The sequence below is a fragment of the Podarcis erhardii genome (genome assembly GCF_964252035.2).
Source record: "Podarcis erhardii genome assembly, chromosome: 5".
NCBI lineage: Eukaryota > Metazoa > Chordata > Lepidosauria > Squamata > Lacertidae > Podarcis > Podarcis erhardii.
In genome coordinates, this window is record NC_138509.1 from 73797240 (window position 1) to 73823648 (window position 26409).

The 26409-nt window shown below is 40.7% G+C and overlaps 1 protein-coding gene across 4 annotated transcripts; it reads left to right on the forward strand.

The window, feature by feature from the left end:
* The first annotated feature begins 1879 nt into the window (after positions 1–1879).
* TRPC1 (transient receptor potential cation channel subfamily C member 1) lies at positions 1880–26116 on the forward strand. Of its 4 annotated transcripts, XR_014156704.1 has the most exons (14): positions 1880–2241; positions 5651–5805; positions 6000–6101; positions 6891–7099; positions 8418–8549; positions 9324–9519; positions 11030–11366; positions 13443–13582; positions 16275–16418; positions 18745–18920; positions 19051–19252; positions 20454–20648; positions 22646–24336; positions 24388–26116. XR_014156704.1 is itself a non-coding variant. In XM_081862372.1 (13 exons), the coding sequence occupies exons 1-13, from the start codon at positions 2106–2108 to the stop codon at positions 22871–22873; spliced, it is 2352 nt and encodes a 783-aa protein (XP_081718498.1). In that variant the 5' UTR covers positions 1880–2105; the 3' UTR covers positions 22874–26116. The 4 variants fall into 4 exon arrangements, 3 of the variants coding, with proteins under 3 accessions (XP_081718498.1, XP_081718499.1, XP_081718500.1); XM_081862372.1 differs by having other exon boundaries at positions 22646–26116; XM_081862373.1 differs by having other exon boundaries at positions 1881–2241; positions 6891–7093; positions 22646–26116.
* The last annotated feature ends 293 nt before the right edge of the window (positions 26117–26409 follow it).

Genomic DNA, 26409 nt, shown 5'->3' on the forward strand with positions numbered 1-26409 from the left:
CAGCAATCTTGGACGGCTTTGGTGCGTAGTGGTTGCGGAGCTTCTCTTGGATCGTGTCCCATGGTGTTGCCTGGACTGCTTCGGGCGCAACCAATGCTCGGGCCGTCTCAAACACCTCAGGCCCACAGAGGCTGAGGAATAGGCCCCGCTTCCGATCCTTTGATACTGCTGTCAGCTCGTTGGCTTGGAGGTAGCAGTCGAACCGAGCGAGGTAGGAATCCCATGATTCAGAGGCTGGCGCAAACGGCGGTAGAGGCACAAGTGAAGCCATGATTCCGATGCCGGCGTGAAGGGCGATGGATGGAACACAGTGCTCTAGCCAGAACAGTCAGCTCTGAATTGGTTCTGTCCAGTGATTTCGCTCAGTGATTTCGCTCTGTGATTCAGCTCAGTGATTCAGCTCAGTTCAGAGGCTGGCCGCATCTGGCTGTGCTCTGATGTCCATCAATCCCATCCTCGTCGCCAGTGTTAAGTTGTGGGTTGACATAGCCGACGACACAGCGATTTCTCCAACTAGCTCTTTATTTCGTAAGCTGGAATAGAACTGACTGCAAACAGCTCAGCCGGCCTGCTTTTATAGGCAGCCGGCTGTCAACATTGTAACAACAACAGCCCAGAGTTCCCGCCTAAAATAACTGACGCGGACCTGAGGGAAAACTATCTACAGACCTGATTGAAAACTATATACAGTATCCCCCTGCTGGCCCAGGGTGAAACTTCACTACATAACACTTTTAACAGTCATGTCTTCCCCAAAGAATCCTAGAAAACATAGTTAAGGGTGCTGACAGTTGTTAGGAAACTCCTGCTCCCATCTCAGAGCCACAATTCACAGTGGTTTAACCCAATCCCTGTTCACAGTGAATTATGGGAATTGTAGCTCTGTGAGGAGAGTAGGGGTCTTCTAACAACTCAGCACCTTTAACAAACTACAGTTCCCAGTCCCCAGTTTCCCTCTGCCTCTTCCTCTCCTTGTTGTCCAATACCAGAATCCATTGAAAACGGATGGGATTTTCTCCTGTGGTCAGCATGGAAGGAGGAGGCACCAGCAGCCATGGGCAAATAGCAAGGACAGACTGGAATTGCTTCCTCAAACTTAAAAACTGGGGGAAAGGGAGCATCCCACATTCTGTGCACAAGGTTCCAGGCTTAATCCTCAGCATTGCCAGTTGAGAGGACCACAGATAGAGGGGTCTGGAAAGATCACATTGTGAATATGTGGAGCAGGAAAAAGGGAGGAAAGCTGGGAGGCAAGTATCTCCTCACCCTTTTGGTGTTTTCTTGGGAGAAGGGATTCAAACCCAGGTCATCACAGCTCACACACTGAACCACATTTCACTGAGGTTCTTTTTCTTAAAAAACCCCATAGGCTGCAAAATGGCTTGGGCCAACCCGGCAAGTTACTTCTCCTGCAATTGATAACAAGCTTCAAATGCCTGCACTTAAGCATGTTCAAGGTTAAGTTTCTAGAAAACAGAACCAGTGGGACGAGCGTTGGACCTAGGAGGCTAGGGTTCAAATCCCCACTCGGGCAGGAAGCTCACTGGGTGACCTCGGACCAGCCTAACCTCCCTCGCAGGATTGTTGCGAGGATGCAATGGGGGAGGAGAACTCTTGTCTGCCACCTTGACCTTTTTGGAGAAAAAAGGGGATTGCATTGCATTGCGATGCAATCGAATTTTAATGGCCTGCGGCAGTTCCTTTCAAAATACCTCCCAGTGACCTGAATTATAGCTGTCTCTATGGTCTAAAATGCGGCGGAGGAGGGATGAGAATATTTGCTCTGTGCCCCCTCCCCTGCCTGCTGATGTTTCCCAGCTGCCTCACGAGGCACGAATGAAGAGAGCGCGCGGCTGCTTAGGCCACCGCGGAGCGCAGCCTCGAGACCGCGGAGCCTCCCTGCGCCTGCGCGGAGATCTCTCCCTCCTGCTTGGACATCTCCATCGCCGCTCGGCTGTTCTCCGGCCTCTTGCGCGCGCCAGAGGGGCGCGCTTGGCCGGCCTGGCGGGCGGCGGCTCCCCGGCTGCAGCTGCTGCGTGAGGGAGTAGAGGAAGGGCCCTTCCCGCGGCGCGGCCTCTCCCGATGGGCCTCCGCCTGGCGGGGCTATGGCTGCTCTTTACCAGAGCGCGGACCCGTCGGCCTCGGCCTCCCCTAACAAGCTGCTGGCGCTGAAGGATGTCCGGCAGGTGAAGGAGGAGACCACCTTGGACGAGAAGCTCTTCCTGCTCGCCTGCGACAAAGGTAGGGCGTCGCTTAGGACGGGCCGTTGCGGGCCTCGGATGGAGAGGAGCGGCCCGGCGTGGATTTAGGGCGGCGGCGGGGGCGGCAGCTTGACGCGCAAACCTCCCACTCGGCTCCTAAGGGGCTCATGAACTCTGAGGAGAGAGGGAGTCCGTGCCCCCCTCCGCTGCGCCGAAAGTGATGGATACCGGGAATATTATATTGCCACTATGGTTGTGGCCGCTATACGTTGGTGGCTGAAGTGTGTTAACGGATGCTGAGCAGCCGCTGAGGCTGCCCGTGAGGATTGCAGGATCTCCCAGTCCCTGGATCACAGCTGTCAACTTTTTTAAAGGGAAATTCCCTTATTCCGAATAGGATTCCTCGCAAGAAAAGGGAAAGGTTGACAGCTATGCCCTGGATTTGAATGTATGCCTCGCTCTTTCTCAGCCTTTCTGCCTCTCACACCCGCACCCACTTCCTCACGGGATGAGGATGACCTGCACAGGTTGTTTGCTACCTCTCAAACCCAACCTTCCTCGCACTGCCTTGTGGTTTTATATATATATATATATATGCCACAGGGAAAATGCAAAAGCAGGGGCAAGGTGGATGAAGCGCCGCCTTAGGAAGTCGGATTTAACTTGGCAGCAAAACCGTTCTCCTTGAATAAGCATATTTTGGGGTGTTTTGTCTACCCCCCCCCCCCGCAGTTCCCAATGCATAGCTGTCAACGTTTTCCTTTTTTAAAGGGAAATTCCCTTATTCCGAATAGGACCCCTTGCAAGAAAAGGGAAAAGTTGACAGCTATGTCCCAACATGGGGCACATGCCCCACGGGGGGCAATTTGGTTTTGAAGGAAGGCAATTCGAGAATGAGTTATTAACAGTAAATGGCTTTTTAGGCTTCCTCTGTGTGAATAGGAGATCACTTTTAGAATAATAAGAATTATATGTCAGGGGCGGGCTGGAAGGGGTCAGGATTTTAGAGATGCTTAGATGGGGCATGGCCAAAAAATGGTTGGGAACCACTGGTGTACCCTTTGCGCAGCAGGTTGAAAATGTTGCTGGCTTCTGTCCTTGAGGACGAATAGGGCTTTTCTCCCTTTCCTCCATTCATGATATTGGGAAGAGAGTTCATCTGAAATTCTGTTGGTTTCTGCATAATCAATTGAGCTCTCTTATGTCCAAGTACTGCATTTCTGTTAGTTTGCTTTCATGGGGTGCACTGCCTACTCCTGGTTGCAGTCACCTTCTGAGTTGCGAGGGTTCAGGAGACTTGGATTCAAATCCCCACTCAATCTGTGAAACATGCTAGGTGAACTTGGGCAAGTTGCACACTTGTGGCCTCACCTTTGCTCAAGGTTGCTGTGAGGGTAAAGTGGTAGAAGGGAGGGAGAACCAGTGAACGCATTTAACTGAGGCAGGCCCTGACCACCTGAGTATTTTTTTTCCTGTTTGCAGCTTGTTCTGGCCTTGTGCCTTTCCTCCTGCCATTTATGGATGTGCTGTAGGGCAGTCAACAGAGCACTGTGTGCCTGCCCATCACAGTCATTTTCTTCATTAGTTTGTCACTCAGCCTATGCAGGGCAGACAGATTCACCACCTACAGGGTGCTCCACTAAACAGCTGACATGGGGAATAAATGAGGGGACCATAAAAATGTTGCCTCCTTCCCCAGTCATCTGGCACGTGACTTGGCTAACTCACTTTACCTTTTGACAGGCTAGCCTTCCTGTTGGTTTTAATTTATTCTTTCACATGCATTAATGTAAAAAGTGGGGGGAACAATAATAATCTGGAAGTGATTCTTTATATATGTGGGCAACATAAAGGTTAACGAGATTTAGAAATGTATGTAATAAGTACAAAAATTATTAACTGCTCTTATTTTGATTGCTGTTACTCATTACGTTATTAATGCTAATTTAATTTCCACTTTCTCTTGCTGAAGCATCACCTTACTAAAAATTAAAAATAGATAATACCAGAAAGATATTCACATGTTATAAAATCAACATTTCTGTCTAATACACAAAATGTGTGAAGGCATTCTGACTTTTTCACTTTCCCACTTGAATCCAAATAATTTGTTTTGTTTAAATTTTAAAAATATGTACACAATGAGAAGAAACAGACATAACTTACCTTGAAATATGGAGCCCAATATTTTTGCCATGTTTTAAAACTAACATGGGGGTTTCCTTGTGAGTTGTGTGGCTTTGGTCCTGTGGAAATATTTGAAATGGTATGACCTGTAACAATATGTGACTTTTATAATATGTCACCTGCTATCTTGTACAGAAAGGTAAATGTTAGAAGATGGTGGCAGAGGTTGGGTGTTATTCTTTCAGGGAGAGAAGCAGGATTATAGTATTCTGTTTGTGGGGTTGCAACTGCATCAAGAGATGTTAAATAACTATGAAGTTCGAGCATTTTTGTATAGTTGGCTGGGGGGGATTTTTAGATAAAGAGTTTCATTTCTAGAAATTTACTTAGTGGGAAGCTAATTTTTTTCCTATAAAACTACTCACAATTCATCAATCATTTCTAGTTTCCTACACTTGCTGTAGTACCTACTGCTTCGTGGATAGAAGTATTTTTGTATACTATTTTTGTATACTAAATGCTTCGTGGATAGAAGTATTTTTGTATACTAATTTTCAATCAAAGGATAGTGGTTCTTCCAGTTCACCACTTGTTGCCACCATAGTTCTTCTATCTAGGATATTATTTCAGATCCCGAGTTTCTTCTTATGGACTGGAACATAACAAACAGAATAAAGTATTTAAGTGTACATGATAAAAATGTTATATACTCCACATATTTACTGTACACCACACTGGTTCCTATGCATCTAATTTAGTTGCAAGATATGATTAGTGCTAATAGTATGTTAGGTGGGCAGGATGAGGGAAGGATAGTTAAAGCTTTATTTTGTCACTGGAATGTGAGAGCTGAGAGCATTGCTCATTGGCTAGGCAGTACATGTGCAAGGATCAGTGCTTGTGCATTGCAAGTGTAGGATGTAGGTTTTTAAAATCTCTACTTTGGAAAGCAGTTTGGTGTCACTAAATCAGAGTGTTAAAGCATCTGCTGCACAGCAGAACATAGAACTAAGCTTGTAGGGATGACTGAATTTAAAAGTAAGTGTAATATTTATTTGTGGTGCAGGGGTTAGAGTGTTGGACTAGGACCTGAAACATGGGGCTCAAATCCTCGCTCAACCATGCAGCTCGCTGGGTTACCAACTCTCAGCCTAACCTACCTCACAGAGTTGTTTTGAGGATAATACAGAGAAGGTGAGAGCAATGCATGGCATATTGAGCCCCTTGGAGGAAAAGAGGAGTAAATATAATCTTGTATAATATGATGGAATATCACCAAATAAAAAGCACTAAAATAGGTTTTTTGTCTATTACTGGTTTAGGTGACTTTTACATGGTGAAGAAACTCTTAGAAGAGAATAGCTCTGGTGATATGAACATAAATTGTGTGGATGTGCTTGGGAGAAATGCTGTTACCATAACTATTGAAAATGAGAATCTAGACATACTACAGCTACTCCTGGATTATGGCTGTCAGGTACTATCATCTTGTTGTTGTTGTTGTTGATAGCCATTGGAATAATCATGAGATTTAACTTATTTTTACCTGTTGTTTCAGAAAAGAAACATTTTCCTTCAGTGAACCTATCTTTGTCATTTTTGAAAAATAGTCTTTTGTTCCACAGTATGCAGGTTGCTATTACTTCTGCTTTAATGTTCCATTTTCTTCAGTCTACAGATGCACTCTTGGTGGCCATTGACTCAGAGGTTGTGGGAGCTGTAGATATACTCCTTAATCATCGACCCAAACGAACCAGTAGACCAACAATTGTTGTTAGTATTACATAAATTAAAAGTATTATGCCCTGTCTTAATACTGTTGTTCTGCTCAGATCTTTGTGTTAAGCACATACAGTAGTACCTTGGTTCTCGAACGGCTTAGTTGTCAAACAAATTGGCTCCTGAACACTGCAAACCCGGAAGTAAGTATTCTGGTTTGCGAACGTTTTTTGGAAGCCGAACGTCCGGAACGGCTTCCACTTGAGTGCAGGAAGCTCTTGCAGCCAATCAGAAGCCACACCTTGGTTTTCGAATGGTTTCGGGAGTCGGACTCCCAGAATGGATTAAGTTCGAGAACCAATATACCACAGTATTTGATAGTGGAAGTTTTGGAGAGTACATTTAAGTGTCTTGTGGTTATATATCTGAAAATGAGCAGGGTATTTTTGTTTTTGTTTTCCTTTTTGGGAGAGGAATGGGTGGGGTTTTAAAATTATTTATACCCTGTAGCTATCATTATCAATACTCAGACTTGGACTGAGCCAGGGCTATCTTAGATTTAAGCAAAAGTAGAGTAGCAATAACTAGGGCTTTTTTCCAGCCAGAACTCAGTTCCGGCAGCTCTAGCTAAAAGAGATGTAGCTATTAAATGGCAGTGTGGTACAAAATTAACAAGGTGAATTATATTTTCTGCCATCAGCACATTCAGTTCTGAAGATTTAAAGTTTTAAAATGTGAGAGACTGCAATAAATATATTATTTTTGGCTGTAGATTTGACAATTTTTAGATTTAATCTCTGATTTAACAGTTCATAAAGCCAGGCTTCTTTCTCTCTGTTTCAGAAATTAATGGAACGTATTCAGAATCCAGAATATTCAACAACAATGGATGTGGCACCAGTCATTTTAGCTGCTCACCGTAACAACTATGAAATTCTCACTATGCTATTAAAGCAAGATGTGTCACTACCCAAACCTCATGCTGTTGGCTGTGAATGTACATTATGTACTGCCAAGAACAAAAAAGATAGCCTTCGGCACTCCAGGTTACAGTAATTAGCTGTTTATTAATGCATGTAATTTCCTTCCTGTCTTTTAGAAGAACTAGATTTTAAGCAACCACTTACCTGATCACTTGTAGTGAGTAAGAATCATTTTGAGAGAAAATCCGAAATTCAATGATAGTGCACATGCTTTGCATGCAAAATATCCCAGGTTCAATCCCAGGCATCTGGGAAATGGCTCTGGAGAGTGTAGGTAATATTGAACTAGATGGACCAGTGGTCTTGCTCTGTATAAGGCAGATTCCTTTGTTTCAGGTGACCCAGGAGAGAATTTTTATTAAAGAGGGTTGGTTATCCCCCCCCCCTTTTCAGGTCATTATAAACCACAGACATGAAATAGATAATTGCATGACCTTCTGCTAAACTGAGAAGAGGATTGTCCGTTTTCTCAAGATTTTTAGCCTGCCACATATTTCAGCATGAGGGACTTGAGAGGTTTTCCCCTCTTTGTACTGTGTTCTGATATTATTTATGCAAGATTGTAATGCAGCACATAAACGGGTGGCAGGGTGGTGATATGGCAGGGCAGGATGGAAGCAAAACTAGACAGACTTTTCTATGCCCCAGCCTCCAGGCTTTTCAGCCATTAGGGAGCCAGTTACATTCAGACACCCCTGTTAGTGAGTTATTGTATTATTGCAAATAGCATAGCAACCAAATATGTTCCAGCTGAATTGTACAGGATGTCTCTAATTATGTACTCAGACTTAAAGTTTGGGTTCCACTTCCAGTATAACGGGAATTCTGCAAGTATTTGCTGTAGTTTTCATTTTAATATTAGTGTGCTTATCCTTTTGAAATAGCTAATGTACCCCCCTCTCTCTATATATATTTGTTATTGTGCAAAACTGTTAGTAGCCTGCCAAACAGCTAGTAACTTGCATTTCTCTGCTGGTCATGGAGAAAATAAGTTTTCTTCCTTAATGGCTAGCATGAAAACAAGCAGGCTGGCAGAGTAGGAACAGAGCAATCCATCCCTCATTTGTCAGCCTGATCATGAAGTTGCCACAAGAAATTTTTCACTCCTGGTGGCTACTGGGTGAGTTGCTAACTACAAAGTTGAATTAATAAGCTTTCTTCAATGCTGAAGCCAAAATACACTTAAGTAATTTGCCTTAGCATGCATGCTTTTGGGGAGTACCTAGGGCATTTTGTGTTTCTTTTGTCGTACTGGAAATGGCTTTAAATGTAGATAAATATACCAGACACCTGAAATTAAACAGATTACAAACAAACTATGAGCTGAAAATACTATTGAATAAAAACTGGTTGACTTAAGATGTATTCTTTGATATTTTTATAACAGATTTCGTCTTGATATTTATCGATGTTTGGCCAGTCCTGCCCTAATAATGTTGACGGAGGAGGATCCAATTCTGAGAGCCTTTGAACTTAGTGCAGATTTAAGAGAACTCAGCCTTGTAGAAGTTGAATTCAGGTATCAGTAACAAAGTAATTCCTAATTCCTACTACTGTTTCCTTTTTAGTATTATGCTTCTAAATATAATTGGATGCAGGCACTTCACAAGTGAGTCAACAAAATCCCAATGATCAGTTGTAAATGATATCAGAGAATTTACAGTGGAATCCTATGAATTTGTGCTTAGGATTGGTTTTGGCTAATGCTCCTAAGTTTTATAAAGGACCAATTTGGCTGCAAACTAATACGTTTCAGTTGCTAGAGCAAATGATCCATATGACTCATTGACTAAATGTGTTAATTACACAATGGGAAAAATTGATTGCAGTCTATTGGTTGGATCTAGAACAAAGTTAGTCACACTTACTAAAATCAAATGAATCATGACTAACTTGTCCCATTGATTTCAATTAGACTAAAGCTTGCCTGATTTAGTCTGGATCCAGCCCATTGATTTTAAATCAGTCCTCTTTCATCGATGAGTTAAATCATCCATTTGAATCACATTCATTTTTAGCTCATTCCAGTCTGTATTCAGTTTGAAGGACCTTTCTTTGGTGAAATTAACATTAAAAAGACATAAGATCGTGAGACCTCTGTGTGAGACCAAAGGTTCATAACGTGGAGCATCTTGGTCTTACTTGGCCCACAAGCAGGACCTGAGTGCAAGAGCACTCTCTGTGATTCCCTGCAGCTGGTGTTCTGCAGCATACTGCCTCCCAAGAGTTAAAGTAAAATATATTCATCATGTCCATTGTATGTTAGTATGCTTTTACCTTCTCTATATCCTAGAAATGATTATGAAGAATTAGCTCAACAGTGTAAAACCTTTGCTAAAGATTTGCTTGCACAAGCACGGAATTCTCGGGAGCTTGAAGTTATACTCAACCATACAGCAAGTGATGAGCATGTGGATAAAAGGGGGCTGTTAGAAGAGAGAATGAACTTGAGTCGCCTAAAGCTTGCTATTAAATACAACCAAAAAGAGGTATGTCTGTCTTTCTTTCTTTTTTTGCTAATGTATTATAAAGCTGTCCGACTAATTGATGGGACAGACCAGACTATGATAGATACATATCTTCATAGACACACTGCTTCTAATAGTTTCAAGAACCGCAGCGTTAGGTAAGTAAAGAGTTGTATCCAATACTAGTCCCATCAAATGGAGAACATCCATTACGGTAGAGAAAATTGCTTGCAGAACTATGTATCCTGGGCAAAATTGCATACATGTGTATTTGGAGAAATTCACTCTATAATGTTGATGAGTCTTCTTAAACTTCATGAATTGATGGAGAAATGTGAAGAACTGAAGTTAGGATTGGAAAAATACGAATTGAGAAGAAACTAAAATGACAGACTTGTTCATCCCTAGTTGTGAAGTTCTGTTTGTTATCTTGTTCCTGAATAATTATTCTAAATTTTACCTCTTAAAAACAGAACCATTGAAATTAGAGTTCGGATCCGCACAACAGGGTGAACTCCCATTGCTCTGTCCCAGCTTCTGCCAACCTAGCAGCTTGAAAGCATACCAGCGGAAGTAGATAAATAGGTACCGCTGTGCGTTTCCTTGCGCTCTGGCTTACGTCATGGTGTCACGTTGCACCAGTAGTGGTTTAGTCATGCTGACCTAGAAAGCTGTCTGAGGACAAACACTGGCTCCCTCAGCTGGAAAAGCAAGATGAGCACCGTACCCATGGTCGCGTTTGACAGAACCATCCAATGGTCCTTTACCTTTTTACCTTTTACCACTACAGTGGCAGGTGGCACTGTGGTCTAAACCACAGATCCTACGGCTTGCTGATCAGAAGGTTGGCGGTTCGAATCCCCGTGATGGGGTGAGCTCCCATTGCTCTGTCCCTGCTCCTGCCAACCTAGCAGTTCAAAAGCATGTCAAAGTGCAAGTAGATAAATAGGTACCGTTGTGGCGGGAAGGTAAACGGCGTTTCTGTGCACTGCTCCGGTTCGCCAGAAGCGGCTTAGTCATGCTGGCCACATGACCCGGAAAAACTGTCTGCGGACAAACGCCGGTTCCCTTGGCCTGTAAAGCAAGATGAGTGTGCAACCTCAGAGTCATCCGTGACTGGACTTAATGATCAGGGGTCCCTTTACATTTACTACAGTCGTATCTTGGTTTTCGAACAGCTTAGTTCACAAACAACTTGGAACTCGAACGTCACAAATCCAGATGTAGGTGTTCCAGTTTGCGAACTTTGCCTCGGAAGCTGAAAGTCTGGCGCGACTTCCGCAGCTTATAATTTTCTGCAGGATGCTCCTGCAGCCAATCAAAAGCCGTGCTTTGGCTTCTGAATGTTTTGGAAGTCGAACAGACTTCTGGAATGTATTCTGTTCGCATACCAAGGTACGACTGTATAAATTGTACAGTACAATTGTAATCTTACCCCATATTCTCCCCACTGGTTTAAATAAACTTGAGTAATGAGTTATTGGCTACTTTGGACAGTATTTATTGATGTAAAATTCTTTTCCTATTGCAGTTTGTTTCTCAGTCTAATTGCCAGCAATTTCTCAATACTGTCTGGTTTGGACAAATGGCTGGTTACCGTCGCAAGCACACATTTAAGAAGATTTTGACTGTCCTGACAGTTGGTATATTTTGGCCAATACTGTCTCTTTGTTACTTGTTGGCGCCAAAATCTCAAATAGGCCGAATAATTCACACTCCGTTTATGAAGTTTATCATTCATGGAGCATCATATTTCACATTTCTGCTCTTGCTTAACTTGTACTCACTTGTCTACAATGAAGATAAAAAAAATACCATGGGGCCAGAATTGGAGAGAATAGACTATCTTCTACTATTTTGGCTAATCGGTAAGTATAAAATGGTTATAAAATTAATTGTTACAACTCTAACATTGGAGCCCTGGCAATATTGTCTAGTAATGGAAAAAGACATATTTCATCTTATTTTGACTGGGAGGAACATACCAGTCTTAATATAGTTGAAGGATATATTTTTATTTTACCAGGCTTTATGTGCCATTACTATCTAGGGGTGTGACTGATTATGCTGTAGTTGGATTTACATAGGGCATAAGAGTTGGGAGTTTTGTTTGTGTGCACAGACATTGTAACACTGCAGTAGGAAAATGAGAGAACTCTTTCAGTCTCCCATACCTTTTAAACCCTCTCCTGGTCTACGTTCCTCTACTAGTTTCCTTTGAGTGTATTTACTTATGCTAAGGAGAGAAGGCTCTATGGTCACTGGGGAACCCCATACCTTTGAAGGGAAAAATAATGTCCCAGTGATTCTTAAGGTTTCTAAAAAGATCCCAGAGGTGAAAGTCTCGTAAGAATTCAGCCAAACAACAAATTACCATTAAAAGACTTAAATGTGGACAGGCATGTTCGTTGTTGGTTCATGCAACTCTTCTATTTCATATATGAACTGTAGGGTGAGGGGGTCTAAAAAAAGGTGGATGTCATATCACAGAAGCTGAATACCTTCACATCTTCTGTTGTGTAGACTTTCTTCTCTTTCCCCACCTTCAGTACTGGAAGTGAGTCAGGGTGGGGAGAAAAGTACTTGAAGTGATAAAAGTGTAGCAAGTTAAGGCAAGGGAAGGGGATGAGTTTAGTTCTTACCAGGTTGCATCTTTGGTTGTAAAAAAGAATGGAATTACACAGACCTGTGACAGGCACCCACATTTGTATTCATATCTATTTTACCCCTCAACAACAACAAAAAAGTTGGAATTGTCATATATTATAGTTGCACATTCCATTTTCATACATGAAAGTAATACTTTGTAAGAAGTTTTCAGGTATGAGAAGTAGTCCCTGTGGGGCCGATTCACATATAGCTAGAGTATGCAAGGTGTGGGAGCATGAAAATGTGTGTCTCCAGCCCATACACAACAAAGCTGTGATGCTGTTATTTTGTACTATTCCCGCCCCCTTTATATGGAAGGAAGGATTGTGTAAATCATTCCTACAGTCCACATAACAAGTTTTATGAAAATAGAACTTAAATATTTGTAGACTTGCACCATGTTTATAGAGAACTCGGTTCCTTGAAGTGTGTCAGCTGTCTTTCCAGAAACAGTTTGCAGATTATCTAAAGTAACTACAGAACCAGCAGAGGGAGCATGGATCACTACTTTTCAACATTGTTTGTTAAAATGAATTCAGCAACCTTTGCTATTATTTTCTAAATGCAAATGAAATTAGAGTTGTACTTGGGGCACTAAACCGTAACTTAATCTTTTGTGAAGCATACTGCTTAACTAATAATGGCCCTATATATTCTTTATACTCAGTTTGGAATTGTGTATGTTGCTATTATTACAAATGTTTGATAATAAAGTAGTATAGAATGTACTGCTGGGGGGCGGGGGAAGCATAATGTGACGTTGACTAGAAATTTTAAAACTATTAACATTTACTATTGACATAAGAGGCTAGCAGGAGGATATCATTTACATAGGAGAAGTTTTTTTTCCTTAGAAAGAGATGTAGATAGAGACATTGCTTTTGAGACTCACTTCTTGCTATTTTTAACCACATTGATTATGACTTTGAAAAGAGAGACGAGAATATGAAAGGCTGCTAAAGGATAGCACCAACATTGCTTGAGTTTTGACGCCAGGTTAAAATGTGACTATCTACCCAAGCCACTATAGTGGTACCCTTGCTTGGCTGTTGTAGTTATGTTGTTAGCATAATTTCCACTGTTTTTTTAGGAGGTGTGGATCCCTTCTTGCATGTTTTAACCCAATGTTTCTTTGGCAGTACACACAATTCTTATGTTCCTCTGCTCCCTATTAGTCTGGGGGCGGGGGGAGAGGTACTTTTGTAGTTGAGGGAAAGACACATAGAATACACTGAAATCACTGTGAAATGAATCCAGTATATCTCACTCACTGTGTTCTGTTTCTCTGCTCTAAGGAATGGTGTGGTCAGATGTTAAAAGGCTTTGGTATGAAGGCTTAGAAGACTTCTTAGAAGAATCCCGAAATCAACTTAGTTTTGTCATGAATTCACTCTATTTGGCAACTTTTGCTCTCAAAGTAGTTGCCCATAACAAGGTAAACATCAACTCAGTGTTTGATAACACTGTGTTGTGCAGAATCCTGTATAACCTTTAAAAAAATAAGTTTAAAAAATGTTTTAAAACAACAAAACTCTTGGTGGTTGACACCAGCATAAAATTACGCTGTTTTTTCAAAATGGAGGGCGTCCTAGGAACACTCATTCTTAATTTAAAGCCTCAAAGTATGTCTTTGATTTCAGTCTCTATATATTTAGCACTAGTAGAGAAAGTAAGCATGTGAAGATCTAGCCTCATGTTGAGTCTTTCTGTTTTCTTATGTTTTTGGTGTATTTGATGGTGTATTCGAGTGTTTTTATTCTGTTATAGAAAAAAAGGACGTGAACCAACAGCAACATTACTATTCATCCAAGTAGATTTGTAGTCTTATCTGAAATTAGTTGCATTCATTGTTGTCATCCATCTGGAGTGTGACTCTGGGGGTGAAGTCAAACTGCTGGAGAATCACAGCACCTCCTGTGGCTGCAGAGACTGGTAACTCGTAACTGCTGCCTCCCGCCTTGTTTCTGCTGCAGTAGCAGCACCAAAGTGACTCCCTGGGGTGCAAGCCTAGCTAGCGTGTATGGAAGTCCTGGGCTGCCCAGATGACAAGGCCACTACCTCTTGACCTCACAGATGTGACCCAAAGGAAAGCAGAGCATTCATAAGTCTCATGTATTGTGCACATATTATAAAATGAAACTGGGGATTTATGTGCCATATGAGTATATAATACAGAGGCTTATACATCAGACACCTACTAATTCTAATTAGACACATTTTTTTCCAGTGAAGGCTGTGTTACAAGCTTTAACTACAGCCTAGAATCATCAAATTGTGGTGATAGAAGGTATCCTGAGGGTCATCTAGTCCAACCCCCTGCAATGCAGGAATAAACATTCCCTTTATTTTCTTGGAGAATATTTGTGAAACATTGGCTTATTTGCTATGATCAGCAAATCATCTGTTTTCCTAAAGATGATGAAATCTGATTAATTTATACATCATTTTGCAAATTAATAAAGTGCTTTATAGCCTGTATCCTGCTTTCCCTCACAATAACTTTGGGTGGAGTGCTGCTTACATTCCCATAAGGCACTAAGACTTAGAATTGTGACTTGCTGAAGGCCACAGAGCCAATGGCAGAAGCGAAACATGGCAGAAGCGAGACTGGGGGAAGAGGGGGAATTTTCATCAGGACCGCATGGAGAAAGGCTTCAAGGCCTTTCCATCAGTGCCATTATCCTGATATGGATTGGGGTCTCTGCAGCTGATGCTTAAAGCATGCGTGGGTAGAGAGGAACACACAGAGAGATGTAAATGCAGATACACATTTATTGTACTGTGCAGTTTGGCCCTAAGGGAGTGTGGCTGCGTTTGATACATCCATCCTTTGTGCTTCCCTTCCCTTTCGTTTTCACTTCCCTTTAGATTACAAGCTTCTTTGGGACCTTTTTATTTTTAAATGCAGGCCGCTAAAGTATTGGGTGCATTAATCATGCCATATATAATAATAATATGGGCCTTTCTTCATGAGAATAATGTATGTGCAGCTTTTTAATTTTGAACCCCTTGGTTTGGTGTGATATCTATCTTACCAGTCTCTGCAGTACAGTGTTCCTTCATCTATGTTAACTGTGGTAGGTATTAGTTACAATTTGCTCCCAACCCAAGATCTGAATCCAGGTTATGAATCTTGAGTGAGGAATGTACCCTGATTAGGATTAATCATTGTTAATGTTAATACAGACATGATACTGAACAATGGCCAAGAGTCACAAGGAAACGTGCTCTTGAGGGAAGGGTCTGTAGACGGGGGCATGTGATCTACTGCCCACTCCCAGTCATGACTAATGGAGGGAAAACAAATCTGTACCAGCCTTAATGGATGGCAGAAATCGTCTTGCTGCAACTGTATTAATCTGAACCACTCAGATATTTTTTCCTCATGTGGCTGCCTTTCTTGTTGTCTGGTATTCATTTGGAATGCAAGATAAAGCTGTATCTTCTTAGCTCTGCTTGCTAGTCATGTAAGAACGTTCCAGATTAAATAGGCTTATATCTATCCTGACAAAATATTGCCTTGAGTCAGAAAATCTCATTCAAATAAAGCTAGCTTATATTTTAGACAGAAATAAATTGAGTGTAAAAAAAAAAGTCAGTAGGGCAGCTGTTGGATCATTGGTCCATTATTTTACCTCATTCAGTTCTGGATCTTGTCCTGGATTGTTAGCAGCTGGAGAATACTCCTGTTTCTTTGCAGCCTCCTGTTGGCTACATTCAGTAGCAATGTCAAGCCATGCTTTGTTATGAGCAAGCCTCAGGGTGGTGTGTTCCTTCCTTGTCTTGCCATCTCTTCTTTTTAACATGAGCTGGCGGATTTGTAACAAATTATAGTTTGCTGTTTCATCCAAAATACACTGAGCATTGGTTTGTGCAAATCAGTGTTCACTGCATTTGTATATAACAGCAAAATATCATTATCCTGGAAATTATAAACCATTACTGCTGATCTTTGCCTCTCACAACTTCAAAGGGGGAAAGGAAATGTGTGACCCTTGGTGCTTGCGATTTGTTCATGGTTGGAATATAGGCTACAATCAGATAGTGTGTGTCATTGGTTGATGAAAGCTATCACTGGATTATCTATTATAACTTAAACTAACTTCAACTTCTTTCAAAAACTCTAGTTCCATAATTTTGCTGAGAGGAAGGATTGGGATGCCTTCCACCCTACCCTGGTGGCAGAAGGTCTGTTTGCTTTTGCCAACGTTCTGAGTTACCTTCGACTTTTCTTCATGTATACAACAAGTTCTGTCCTAGGCCCACTTCAGGTAAGTTGTCCTAGGGGCAAAATGGCTAGGTGTAATTGCCTCTGGTTTTTCAGATAGACTCTCTACTTATGTTTAAATATCCATCATTGTGTGTATTGATAGTTATTCGTTCTGTGGTTGGATAGTGACCTGATTATGTGGGCTTATTGGGGCATATAAAGTGGTGGTTCTTTCACTGGGCTAGAAACTTTAGAAATGAAACGAAAATGGCATTATACATGATACACAAAGGAGTGCAGCATCCTTTAAAAAGGAAATTGCTTTATGTGCCATTCAAAGGTGAATTGAGATCAAAGCGTTAGCAGCACATCCTATTTATAGTGCCAGATATTCTGGAAATAATTCAGAGGCCTAGTTCCAAAGATATCTAGTTGTGTGACAACAGCAACCAAGGAAGGTAATATAAAAGAGTGCACACCTGTCTGTTAGACACAGCTCAAAGAGCCATATTATTGTTGTGTTCCTCCCCGATTACAGTTAACACATGAGACATATAAGAAAAAACATCAAATGTTACCCATAAGACTCTTCATGTCACAGCAGAGAGAGTTCTCCAGTTTTTATTCCTTTCCATCTTACCAACTTAATCTCATTTTCTATTGCAAATTCCTCATTAATAGTACAGGGAGGCAACATATTAAACATTAAAAAGTCCGTATTCATTTTTGAAGACATTCACTATGTAACGTACATATTTATTTACGTATTGCAACTATAACATGCATTTATATTAGCCCTCTATGTAGTGAAGTCAGAAATCCAGTTGTACATAAACAGCCAACAGTCACCCCATTCAATGGCACACTGGAGCTTTCGTTGTTCTTGTTGGCGACCTTAGACTGACCCACATACTTTTCCAAAAGTAGGTCATGCCTTTCAAATGCCCATAAACTGCACCCCATCAGAGAAATGAAACACATATTAATGCAACACCTTTATATTTTTATATACACTTTCAAAGCAGTTTGCCATCTTCCTTTATCTCCAACTATGAACGCTTTTAATAAATTATTTGAAAAGCTGAATAAATTGATGTTTATATTTATTGTAAGTTGCTTTGTGGATACACGGGTCAAAATGCGGGATGGATATATCCTAACTTTACTGCTACTTAAAACAGTCTTTACAATAATATTTACAATAAGATTGTTTTTGTGTAACAAACGCTTCAGATTTTCACAAAAAAGTGTCTTCTACAAATGTATAACACTTTGTAGGTGTAATGCTGACTACTAAAGTCCGTGCCTAAATTATAGCTACCCTTAACAGGATTTGTTTTGTCATCCTATTAATCTCTCTGGGCAGTAAAAAAAGAATCTGGTACCCCTAGTATCTGTGCAGTACTCCAGAGAAAGTGCTATAGCCCTTCCCATTTTTGTTTTAGGGTTAGTGTAAAACAGGGATAGCCAGCATAGTGCCTTCTAGATGTTGTGGAGTACAATTCCCATCATCCTTGATCATTGACCATGTTGGCTGGGGAATATGAAGACTGTAGGCCACAACATCTGAGGGGTACCACATAGGCTAACCCTGCTATAGAAATTATACATCAGAGCTTTAAATCTGTTTATTAATTTCATAACCCAATCCTATGCATATTTACTCATAAGTCCGCAATCCTTTGCACTCATGCTTGGATGTAAACCTCATGGAACATAGTTAAAGTTTTCATACCATCTTCAGTCATGAAATTGTTAAAGATTATATGTATATACATACGTAGTTTTATTTGTATGCTGCCCTTCCGTAGTTTAAAACCATGCTCAGGATGGCTTCTAAAATGAACCACCTAATTAAAAAAATGAAGCACCTAATTAAAGCATAACAAAAAGTTGTCATAAATAAGTAAAGCATCAAAAAGTACGCAACCAAATTGAACAATTTCCACATAAATCATAATAAGATCTAAAATAAAGATACAAAAAATAATATCAGCAACATAACTCCTTAACCAATACCCCAGATTATCATTGATTCTACTGTTATAGTTATTATTTTTGCTTCATATATATCATTTGAGTTAAGGAAACAGTCTGTATTTTACTATGAGAATAAAAATGATTCAGGATAAAATAGCATGTGTGTTTGTACAGTACAGTACAGTACAGTACAATAAAATTTAATTCTTGTAGTCTGTGGTTTTATCACAGCTCTCTCCCAACAGTATTCAGAACAGCTGCTTGACTTTTTTATAGTGTCGTGAATTTGGTCAGGAAAATCTGCTTGTCCTGGAAATAGTTTTTCTAGCATGCCTTCTTCATATGCAGTCACCATTTGATATTTCATTGCTGTTTAAAAGTGAGAACAAATTAATATGTTCCTACAGATTTCAATGGGGCAGATGTTGCAGGACTTCGGAAAGTTTCTTGGAATGTTTCTTCTTGTGTTGTTCTCATTCACCATTGGGTTGACCCAACTGTATGATAAAGGGTTCACTGTGGATGAAGAAAAGGACTGTGCTGGGATTTTCTGTGAGCAGCAAAGCAATGATACCTTCCACTCGTGAGTTTCATAGTGTTGATTGAGATCACAGTTTTTCTTTTATAGAACATGAGTGCATTGATTCCATTGATCTGGCCTTTAATGCACAGTAACTACTTGATCTAACTACAGTTTTTCTTCCCCCCCCTAGATTTATTGGCACCTGCTTTGCCCTGTTTTGGTACATATTCTCTCTTGCACATGTAGCCATTTTTGTCACAAGATTTAGCTATGGTGAAGAACTACAGTCTTTTGTGGGTGCTGTTATTGTTGGCACATACAATGTGGTAGTTGTAATTGTCCTTACCAAGCTCTTGGTGGCGATGCTCCATAAAAGCTTTCAGCTGATAGCGGTAAGTGTTTTGAAAACAAGATTTATTGTATTTTAAGTGTCAACAGTGCTCTTGATTCTGTATAGCACAATAATGTGGGGCTTGATCCGGAAGCTGCAGCTAGTGCAGAATGCTAGAACACAATTGCTGACAGGAGTGGGGTCTTGTCAGCATATAACACCTATGCTCAGGTATCTACACTGGTTGCCAGTTTGCTGCCAGGCTAGGCTCAGGCTGTTATTTTTAGCATATATAAACCCCTTAACAATTTGGGACCCTTTTATGTACGAGATTGCTTTACCCCACATGTGCCCACTCAGCCACTTTGATCAGCGGAATTGTCCCTCCATCAGGTGACACAAAATGCCCATTCCACATTTGTAAGAGCTTGATCATTTTGTGTGGCAGCACCTGTACTTTGGAAATCCTTGCCCATTCAGATCAAGCAGGTGGCTTCACTGTACAGTGGTACCTCGGGTTAAGTACTTAATTCGTTCCTGAGGTCCGTTCTTGCCCTGAAACTGTTCTTAATCTGAAGCACCACTTTAGCTAATGGGGACTCCTGTTGCCGCCGTGCCGCCGGAGCCCGATTTCTGTTCTCATCCTGAAGCAAAGTTCTTAACCCGAGGTACTATTTCTGGGTTAGCGGAGTCTGTAACCTGAAGCGTATGTAACCTGAAGCGTATGTAACCCAAGGTACCACTGTACTCTTTTCAACACCTGGCCAAAACATTCTTGTTTGGACAGGCCTACCCAGAGACTTAGGAATGTATGTGTTAAAGTGTGGTTGTGGATTTCACACGATTTTACTGTTTTATCTTTTTGTAAACTGCTTTGAAGTTGTTGTTTTTACAATCAAGCAGTGTATAAATTTTATGAAAGAAATAATAGACATGTAAATACATGGTGGCAAAATAGGTATTGTCGGGAATTCTGGCCCCATTATGAACTGAGCCCAAGCCTCTACCCAAGTTTGAGCCTGGTTCTTGGTGGGTTTGTTGTCAACCATCTCTTCTCTCCTGCAGCACCCTTACAAAGGGGAGATGGACAAGAAGCTTCATGCACATGGTTAAATATTGGGGGCATCTTCTTCTTCTTTGTGCATGTGTGGGGGCTGCACTTTTGCGTGTGTTAATTCCATGTCACTTAGTTTTGTAATTTATAATCACCGCTCAGCAGAACCTTTGATATCTGTTTTCCCAACCCCCCCCCATTAATTTAGAATCATGAAGATAAAGAATGGAAATTTGCTCGTGCCAAGCTCTGGCTTAGCTATTTCGATGATAAATGTACGCTACCACCACCCTTCAATATTGTTCCATCTCCAAAGACTATATGCTACCTATTTAACAGCCTTAGTAAGTGGATCGGCTCTCATACATCATCTGGCAAAGTCAAGCGACAGAATAGTTTAAAGGTAAGAAATAGAAACATAGAACCATAAAATCACAGAGTTGGAAGAAACCATGAGGGTCATGTAGTCCAATCCCCTGCAAATAGTTATAAAATACTAACAGGGAGTGCCCAGCAGTGCCCAGGAATTTTTAGAAACCAAAAGATACAGTGATTTTTAAATGGAGAGTGTAATTCGTGAGTTTACACCCATCATGCAAAAAACCAATATCAAAAACCAGGCGACAAAATGGGTGAAGTCATGCCAAAGGCATGTTTTTGTCCACCACCTTGATTCAAAATGGTGCCTGGCATCCAAACATCAATGAAGTATCTTTCACAAGTCAGTTGCAAGCTATTTGAGTGCAACCTCTGAAGTCCTTTCTGCTTTTCCCTCTCATAACATTATTTAAGGGTTTAAAGTACAGTAGTGCAAATTCAGTGAGGTTTTTTTCTATAGCAAGATGTTAATTCTAAAATGATGCAGATTTGTTAGTTTTCCCCTACCATGTGCTAATTTTAAGCATGCCCTGTGACATGTAAAAACAAAATACCCAAAGGAAACACTGCAGCCTCTTTGTTTTACAACTGCTTTGAATAAACATATCTAGGGCACCCTCTCATCAGGTGTCATGATTACTAGAGTTCCTTTCGCAGGTAAAAATAATTGAAGAATCATCCCACATCTTAATACAGACCTTGGTATAGAGACAGGAATTTTTGGGTTTGTTCGTTTGTTTTTTTAAGGGAAGGCATGTTTTGTGCATGTAAAACTAGCATGGGTGGGCTTTCTGTTGCTCAGTGAGGCTTCTCCTTCCTCTATTGTTCTGCTTCCCATACAACACCTAAATATGCTGCAGAGGGTTTAGTGAACTCCCGGAGAAGATTTGCTGGGTGGGAAGGCAAAGCACAGAGTGGAAGTCCCATTCTGCAAGTGATTTCCATTGCACATGCTGGTGGGCATAATTAGACGTAGCCCATTAATTTCTTACCCAGATAGATAATCAGTTCCTCTATAGCAGGCATGGCCAAACTTGGCCCTCCAGATGTTTTGGGACTACAGTTCCCATCATCCCTGACCACTGGTCCTGTTAGCTAGGGATGATGGGAGTTGTAGTCCCAAAACAGCTGGAGGGCCAATGCCTGTTCTATAGTAACTGTTTATCCTATGCTTAGTTTCTGCTATGTATATTGCTAAAGATAAGAAGAAATTAGAATTTGTTGATGGTTGTTGTTGTGGGTGTGTGTGTGGGTGTGGGTGTGGGTGTCTGTCTGTGTTTGCATGCTATACAGGCTGAAGCAGTCAAAATGCAGATTGCACTTCAAGACACATCATAAGATGCATATGTGCAGCATATTATTAAGGAGTTAAGCATTTAGAGGACATTCTAGTAAACAAAACTTTTACCCATTGTATTCATGGGATACACTGAATATTATCCATAAGTTTAATCTTTCAATTCATGGCAGAGAGCTTAGAAAAGCTAGTCAAGCTGTAGACAAATACACATTATATAGTCAAAGAACTGAGCACCCAGGAAACATTTACTCAGCCAAGCAATTTGAAATCCATGGTGGAGCTATTAAGTCTAAAACGTTAGGTGGGGCAGAAATATGGAGAGACAGGAGGGAACAGATAAGAGAGAGGGCACAAGGCAAACACACACACACTCAGAGCAGTTTGGGAATGGGAACTCAGCACTGGCTCACTGCTGGCCACTTGAGACTCATAGCAGCCACTTCTGCTGAAAACTCTACATTGCTCTGCCACTGCACTGATCACAGGTGAGATGAACTATCCAGTATAGGAAGGTACGAAGACATCATCTACCAACCTTCCAGGATCTCTCTCCCTGTCTGTCAGGCATGCATGCGCAAATACTGTATGACTGTGCAAAATAGAACATTGGGGTGGATCATTCCCAGTGTTATTCTACCATTATACACAAGCTTTTTAACTGGGGGGGGGGATATTCATAGCCATCTGTACATTATATATAATATGTCACTGTTTGCTTACAGGAGTGGAGAAATCTGAAGCAAAAGAGAGATGAGAATTACCAGAAGGTGATGTGTTGCTTAGTTCATCGTTATTTGACTTCCATGAGACAGAGAATGCAAAGCACTGATCAAGCGACTGTAGAAAATCTCAACGAGCTGCGGCAAGACTTATCAAAATTCCGAAATGAAATGAGAGACCTGCTTGGGTTCCGGACTTCAAAGTATGCTATATTTTATCAAAGAAACTAGGAATCAAGGTTTTAAATAAAACACCTAAATTTAGACACCTTCATTGAAATATTTTTATTTTCAGCCCAAATAATAGAAGATGAAAATTTCTTCTTGTTACGTTTTTAAAATGCCATTGCATGTGATGCAGCCAAACTCAAATGTGAAGAAAGTAACTATTTTTTGTTCTTTTGAGGCTTTTTATTAAGTATACAAAATGTAAAATTTGTACATAGTCTGCCAAATGCAAATGTAGAGTTTGTAATGTGTCATTAATAATTGGATCTCAGAATTTAGGCTGCATTCCTAACCCTTGAAGAAAGCACCATTCAATTCAATAGGACTTAAATACAGTACTTCTGAGTAGATAGACAGTAGATTATGATTTGTTTGCACACATTTGCATTTTTGAGAAGGAAACAGTAATTGAATCTCCATCCCCAAGACCAATATAGGTTAGGCAGCACAAATAACTATATTTACAATATTAAAAGATAGAAGTATATATGTGAGGAAGATATTGGAATACTTTAAAAGAGCACATTTGTGAAAAGACTATCAATAAAGATTACATAATACATTTTTAAAAAGCTATGAGAAGCCATATCATTATAACAATAATATTTGTCATTCTTGTACTCCACTCTACAGAATGATACCAAAGATATCACTTTGGAACTCGAATGATGATAATATTTTAGAAAATAGTTGAGTAAATTGCTGATAGATAATTCTAAGGTGTCATCTGTGTCCATGCCTTTTGGCTCAATTTAAATCAATTTGATTTCAAGTGAGTTCCTAAATTCACACTTACCGCACAGTACTGTACATGAAATACAGATTTTTCAGTTGTGGGCCCCAGACTCAGTGTTGAAATTGCAGTAAACACAGGGCAACCACTTGGGATTTAAACAAGCCACAACTTTATTGATTACAGATGTCAACAGGTTTGGACATAGGCATTTGGTGTGAGGGAGAGGGTGTGAGGAGAATCCCTGGCACTGGGCGCTTCCTGGCACCCCACTACACTTGCCACTGCTGGCTCCTGTAGCCCCAAAATCCTAACCTTGCTATTAAGGATTGGCGCTTAAAAGTGCCTTTTTTTCAACAATCTGTTGCCACTCACTGAAGAAAACATTTGGGAGGCCCAGCTTCAGTTTCGGACACTTCCAAGGCCCAGGATCTTCTTTGGGAGCCTCCTGGCAATGTCCTTCTTTGGCAGAGACCAAGCAGTGACTGAAAACAGAGCCCAGGCACGGCTGCTTTATATGCCATGGGAACAGACCAGATGGGAGCCAGGGAGACTAAGTCTTCCTTCTGGTCTGCCCCCAAGCTGCATCCGCAAGCTTGCTGTGATTGGCTGAGACCATGGTTGAGCCCCAGCAGTCAGCATGGCTGGGGGAGGGGGGAGAAACAATGTTTGCCCAGGCCACAGTGAAGCCAGGCAGGCACCTGCTGCCATCACCTGCGCTGGACTGCAAGTGGTGTCTCCCAGCAGGTAAGCGGCCACTTTATTCCTAAATATACCTATATAGATATCCTACAGATGACAACGAAATGAATTCAAAGCTGGTCTTCCGAGATCACAGCATTGGCTGTTACAGCAGCCTTCCCTAACCTGTTGCCTTCCAGATGTTTTGAACCACAGCTCCCGACAGTCATGCTGAAAGGTTGGGGGAAACTATAGTAGGCAGTAGGCAAGCACTCTTTGTTATAACATTGTTAATGAAATGACACCTTGCTGTCATGCTGAAGCATTTCCTAGAATGGAAATTTTCTGTGTGTATACACATATCTACACCTGCGCATAAGGCTCGAGAGATTATGGCACCAGTTCTAGTTATCAGTGGGTCAAGGTAGATGCAGTGAATTTAAAACTCATTTATTTCATTGGAAGCATCCCAGATTTTAATGGGATTGGGTCCTGTGTGTTCATGGGAAATACTTTATGAAGATATTAACGGTTTTGTTCTTATACTTCCTGTTTTGAATGCATCTTGCTTTTGCATTTTATCACTTATTTATACAATAAGTATTGTAATTATCTGCTGTTTCATTCTACTCGAGGAAGAATTAAGCTAGGGATTGTTAGTACGGAATACTGATGCTCTGTTTACTTGGGAAGGAAAACCTTCAGTGCATTATATGAGACTTTCTTTTTTAATTGCGAGGTGATGGGCACAATCCAGTGCTCTGTTAGGCTTGGTGCAGACGTAATGTTCTTTAAGAGACTGGTGCTTGTTCAGGTACTTAACCTGAACATGTGAGTGCAAAAAGTGTAGGGAGCACAAACATCAGCCCAACATCCCCATGTGTGCCACACTCTTCGTTCAACCTGAACCTACATGGGCAAAGATGGGAGGAATAACCCTTAATCCTATGCCATGGTTAACACTTAGCACACCCATAGTAACAAAATGTTATCTCTGCACAGGGCACTGGTGTGCTTAAGTCTCATTGATGTCATGGGGTGTAAATATAGTAGGAATTGCTGTTGTCTGACTTTATATTAGCTTGCATAATTTAAGGGCAAAAGGTGCTGGTCTCCTTGTAGCATAAATCGGGATGAATGAGGGAACAAGGTTTAAGTCAATATTCCTCCTATTTATTGTAATGATGTTTTTATGAAAAAAATATATATTTTGTATATTAAAAAGATATATGTGTGACTTCATTAGAAAGAATGCAGATTACCTAAAGATTTTTTTAAAATTGTATGTAGACTTCAATATACGGTAAATAATGACTCAATCCTGTTTTATGAAAAAGCTGGTGGCTTAAGATATATGAATGCTTTGTGCCATATGTTATATCTTGTCTGCTGAAACACTACAGAAACAGAATAAATAACTATTTTTTGCGGGGGGAGGCAAATGCTGACCTAATGGATAATCTAAGAATCTGTTCAGCAAAATTGTTGTCATTGATACCGTATACAGTATATCACATGAAACTGTGCTTTGGAGATTTTAATTGTAAAATGCGGAAGAAAAGCTACTTTTTTTTGTTGCACTATTTCCCCCCTTCTTGTTTTCCTGACTTTTTCATGCAACCAGATTATAAACTGTACTTCTGCTTTTTAAAAAGGCTTTATAGAAATAAATGACAAAACCTGTGTTTTCCAGGTTCTTGCAACTAATTTGAGGGGCCCTTTCCAGAATGTTTATCTTGTGGTACTGTGGTTGTAACTATTTTTAAGGAGTAGTTACAAATGATTTGCTCCAAATCTAGTCTTCTCTCAGACGTTATGTTTCTGTTTTGTTTTTTTAAAAAACCTTGCCATTATCATTCCACAAGCACACAGCATGAATAGCACAAAATAAGTGATATAGGAAAAAACTCAGAAAACCTGATGAGAATGTGTTTTGCTGCAGAATTCAGGGTTTATACGGTATACAATGCAGAATCCAATAAGGTACAACAGCAGTTGATGGCTTTCTGCTGATGAACCAGCGGATGTCTTTGGGGTAATCCTTCCAGACTTCATTGTGTTTCAAAGTGAATTTTCATTTCATATCATTCTTGAATTGGATACTTCTGTAATTTAAGCTTTTTTA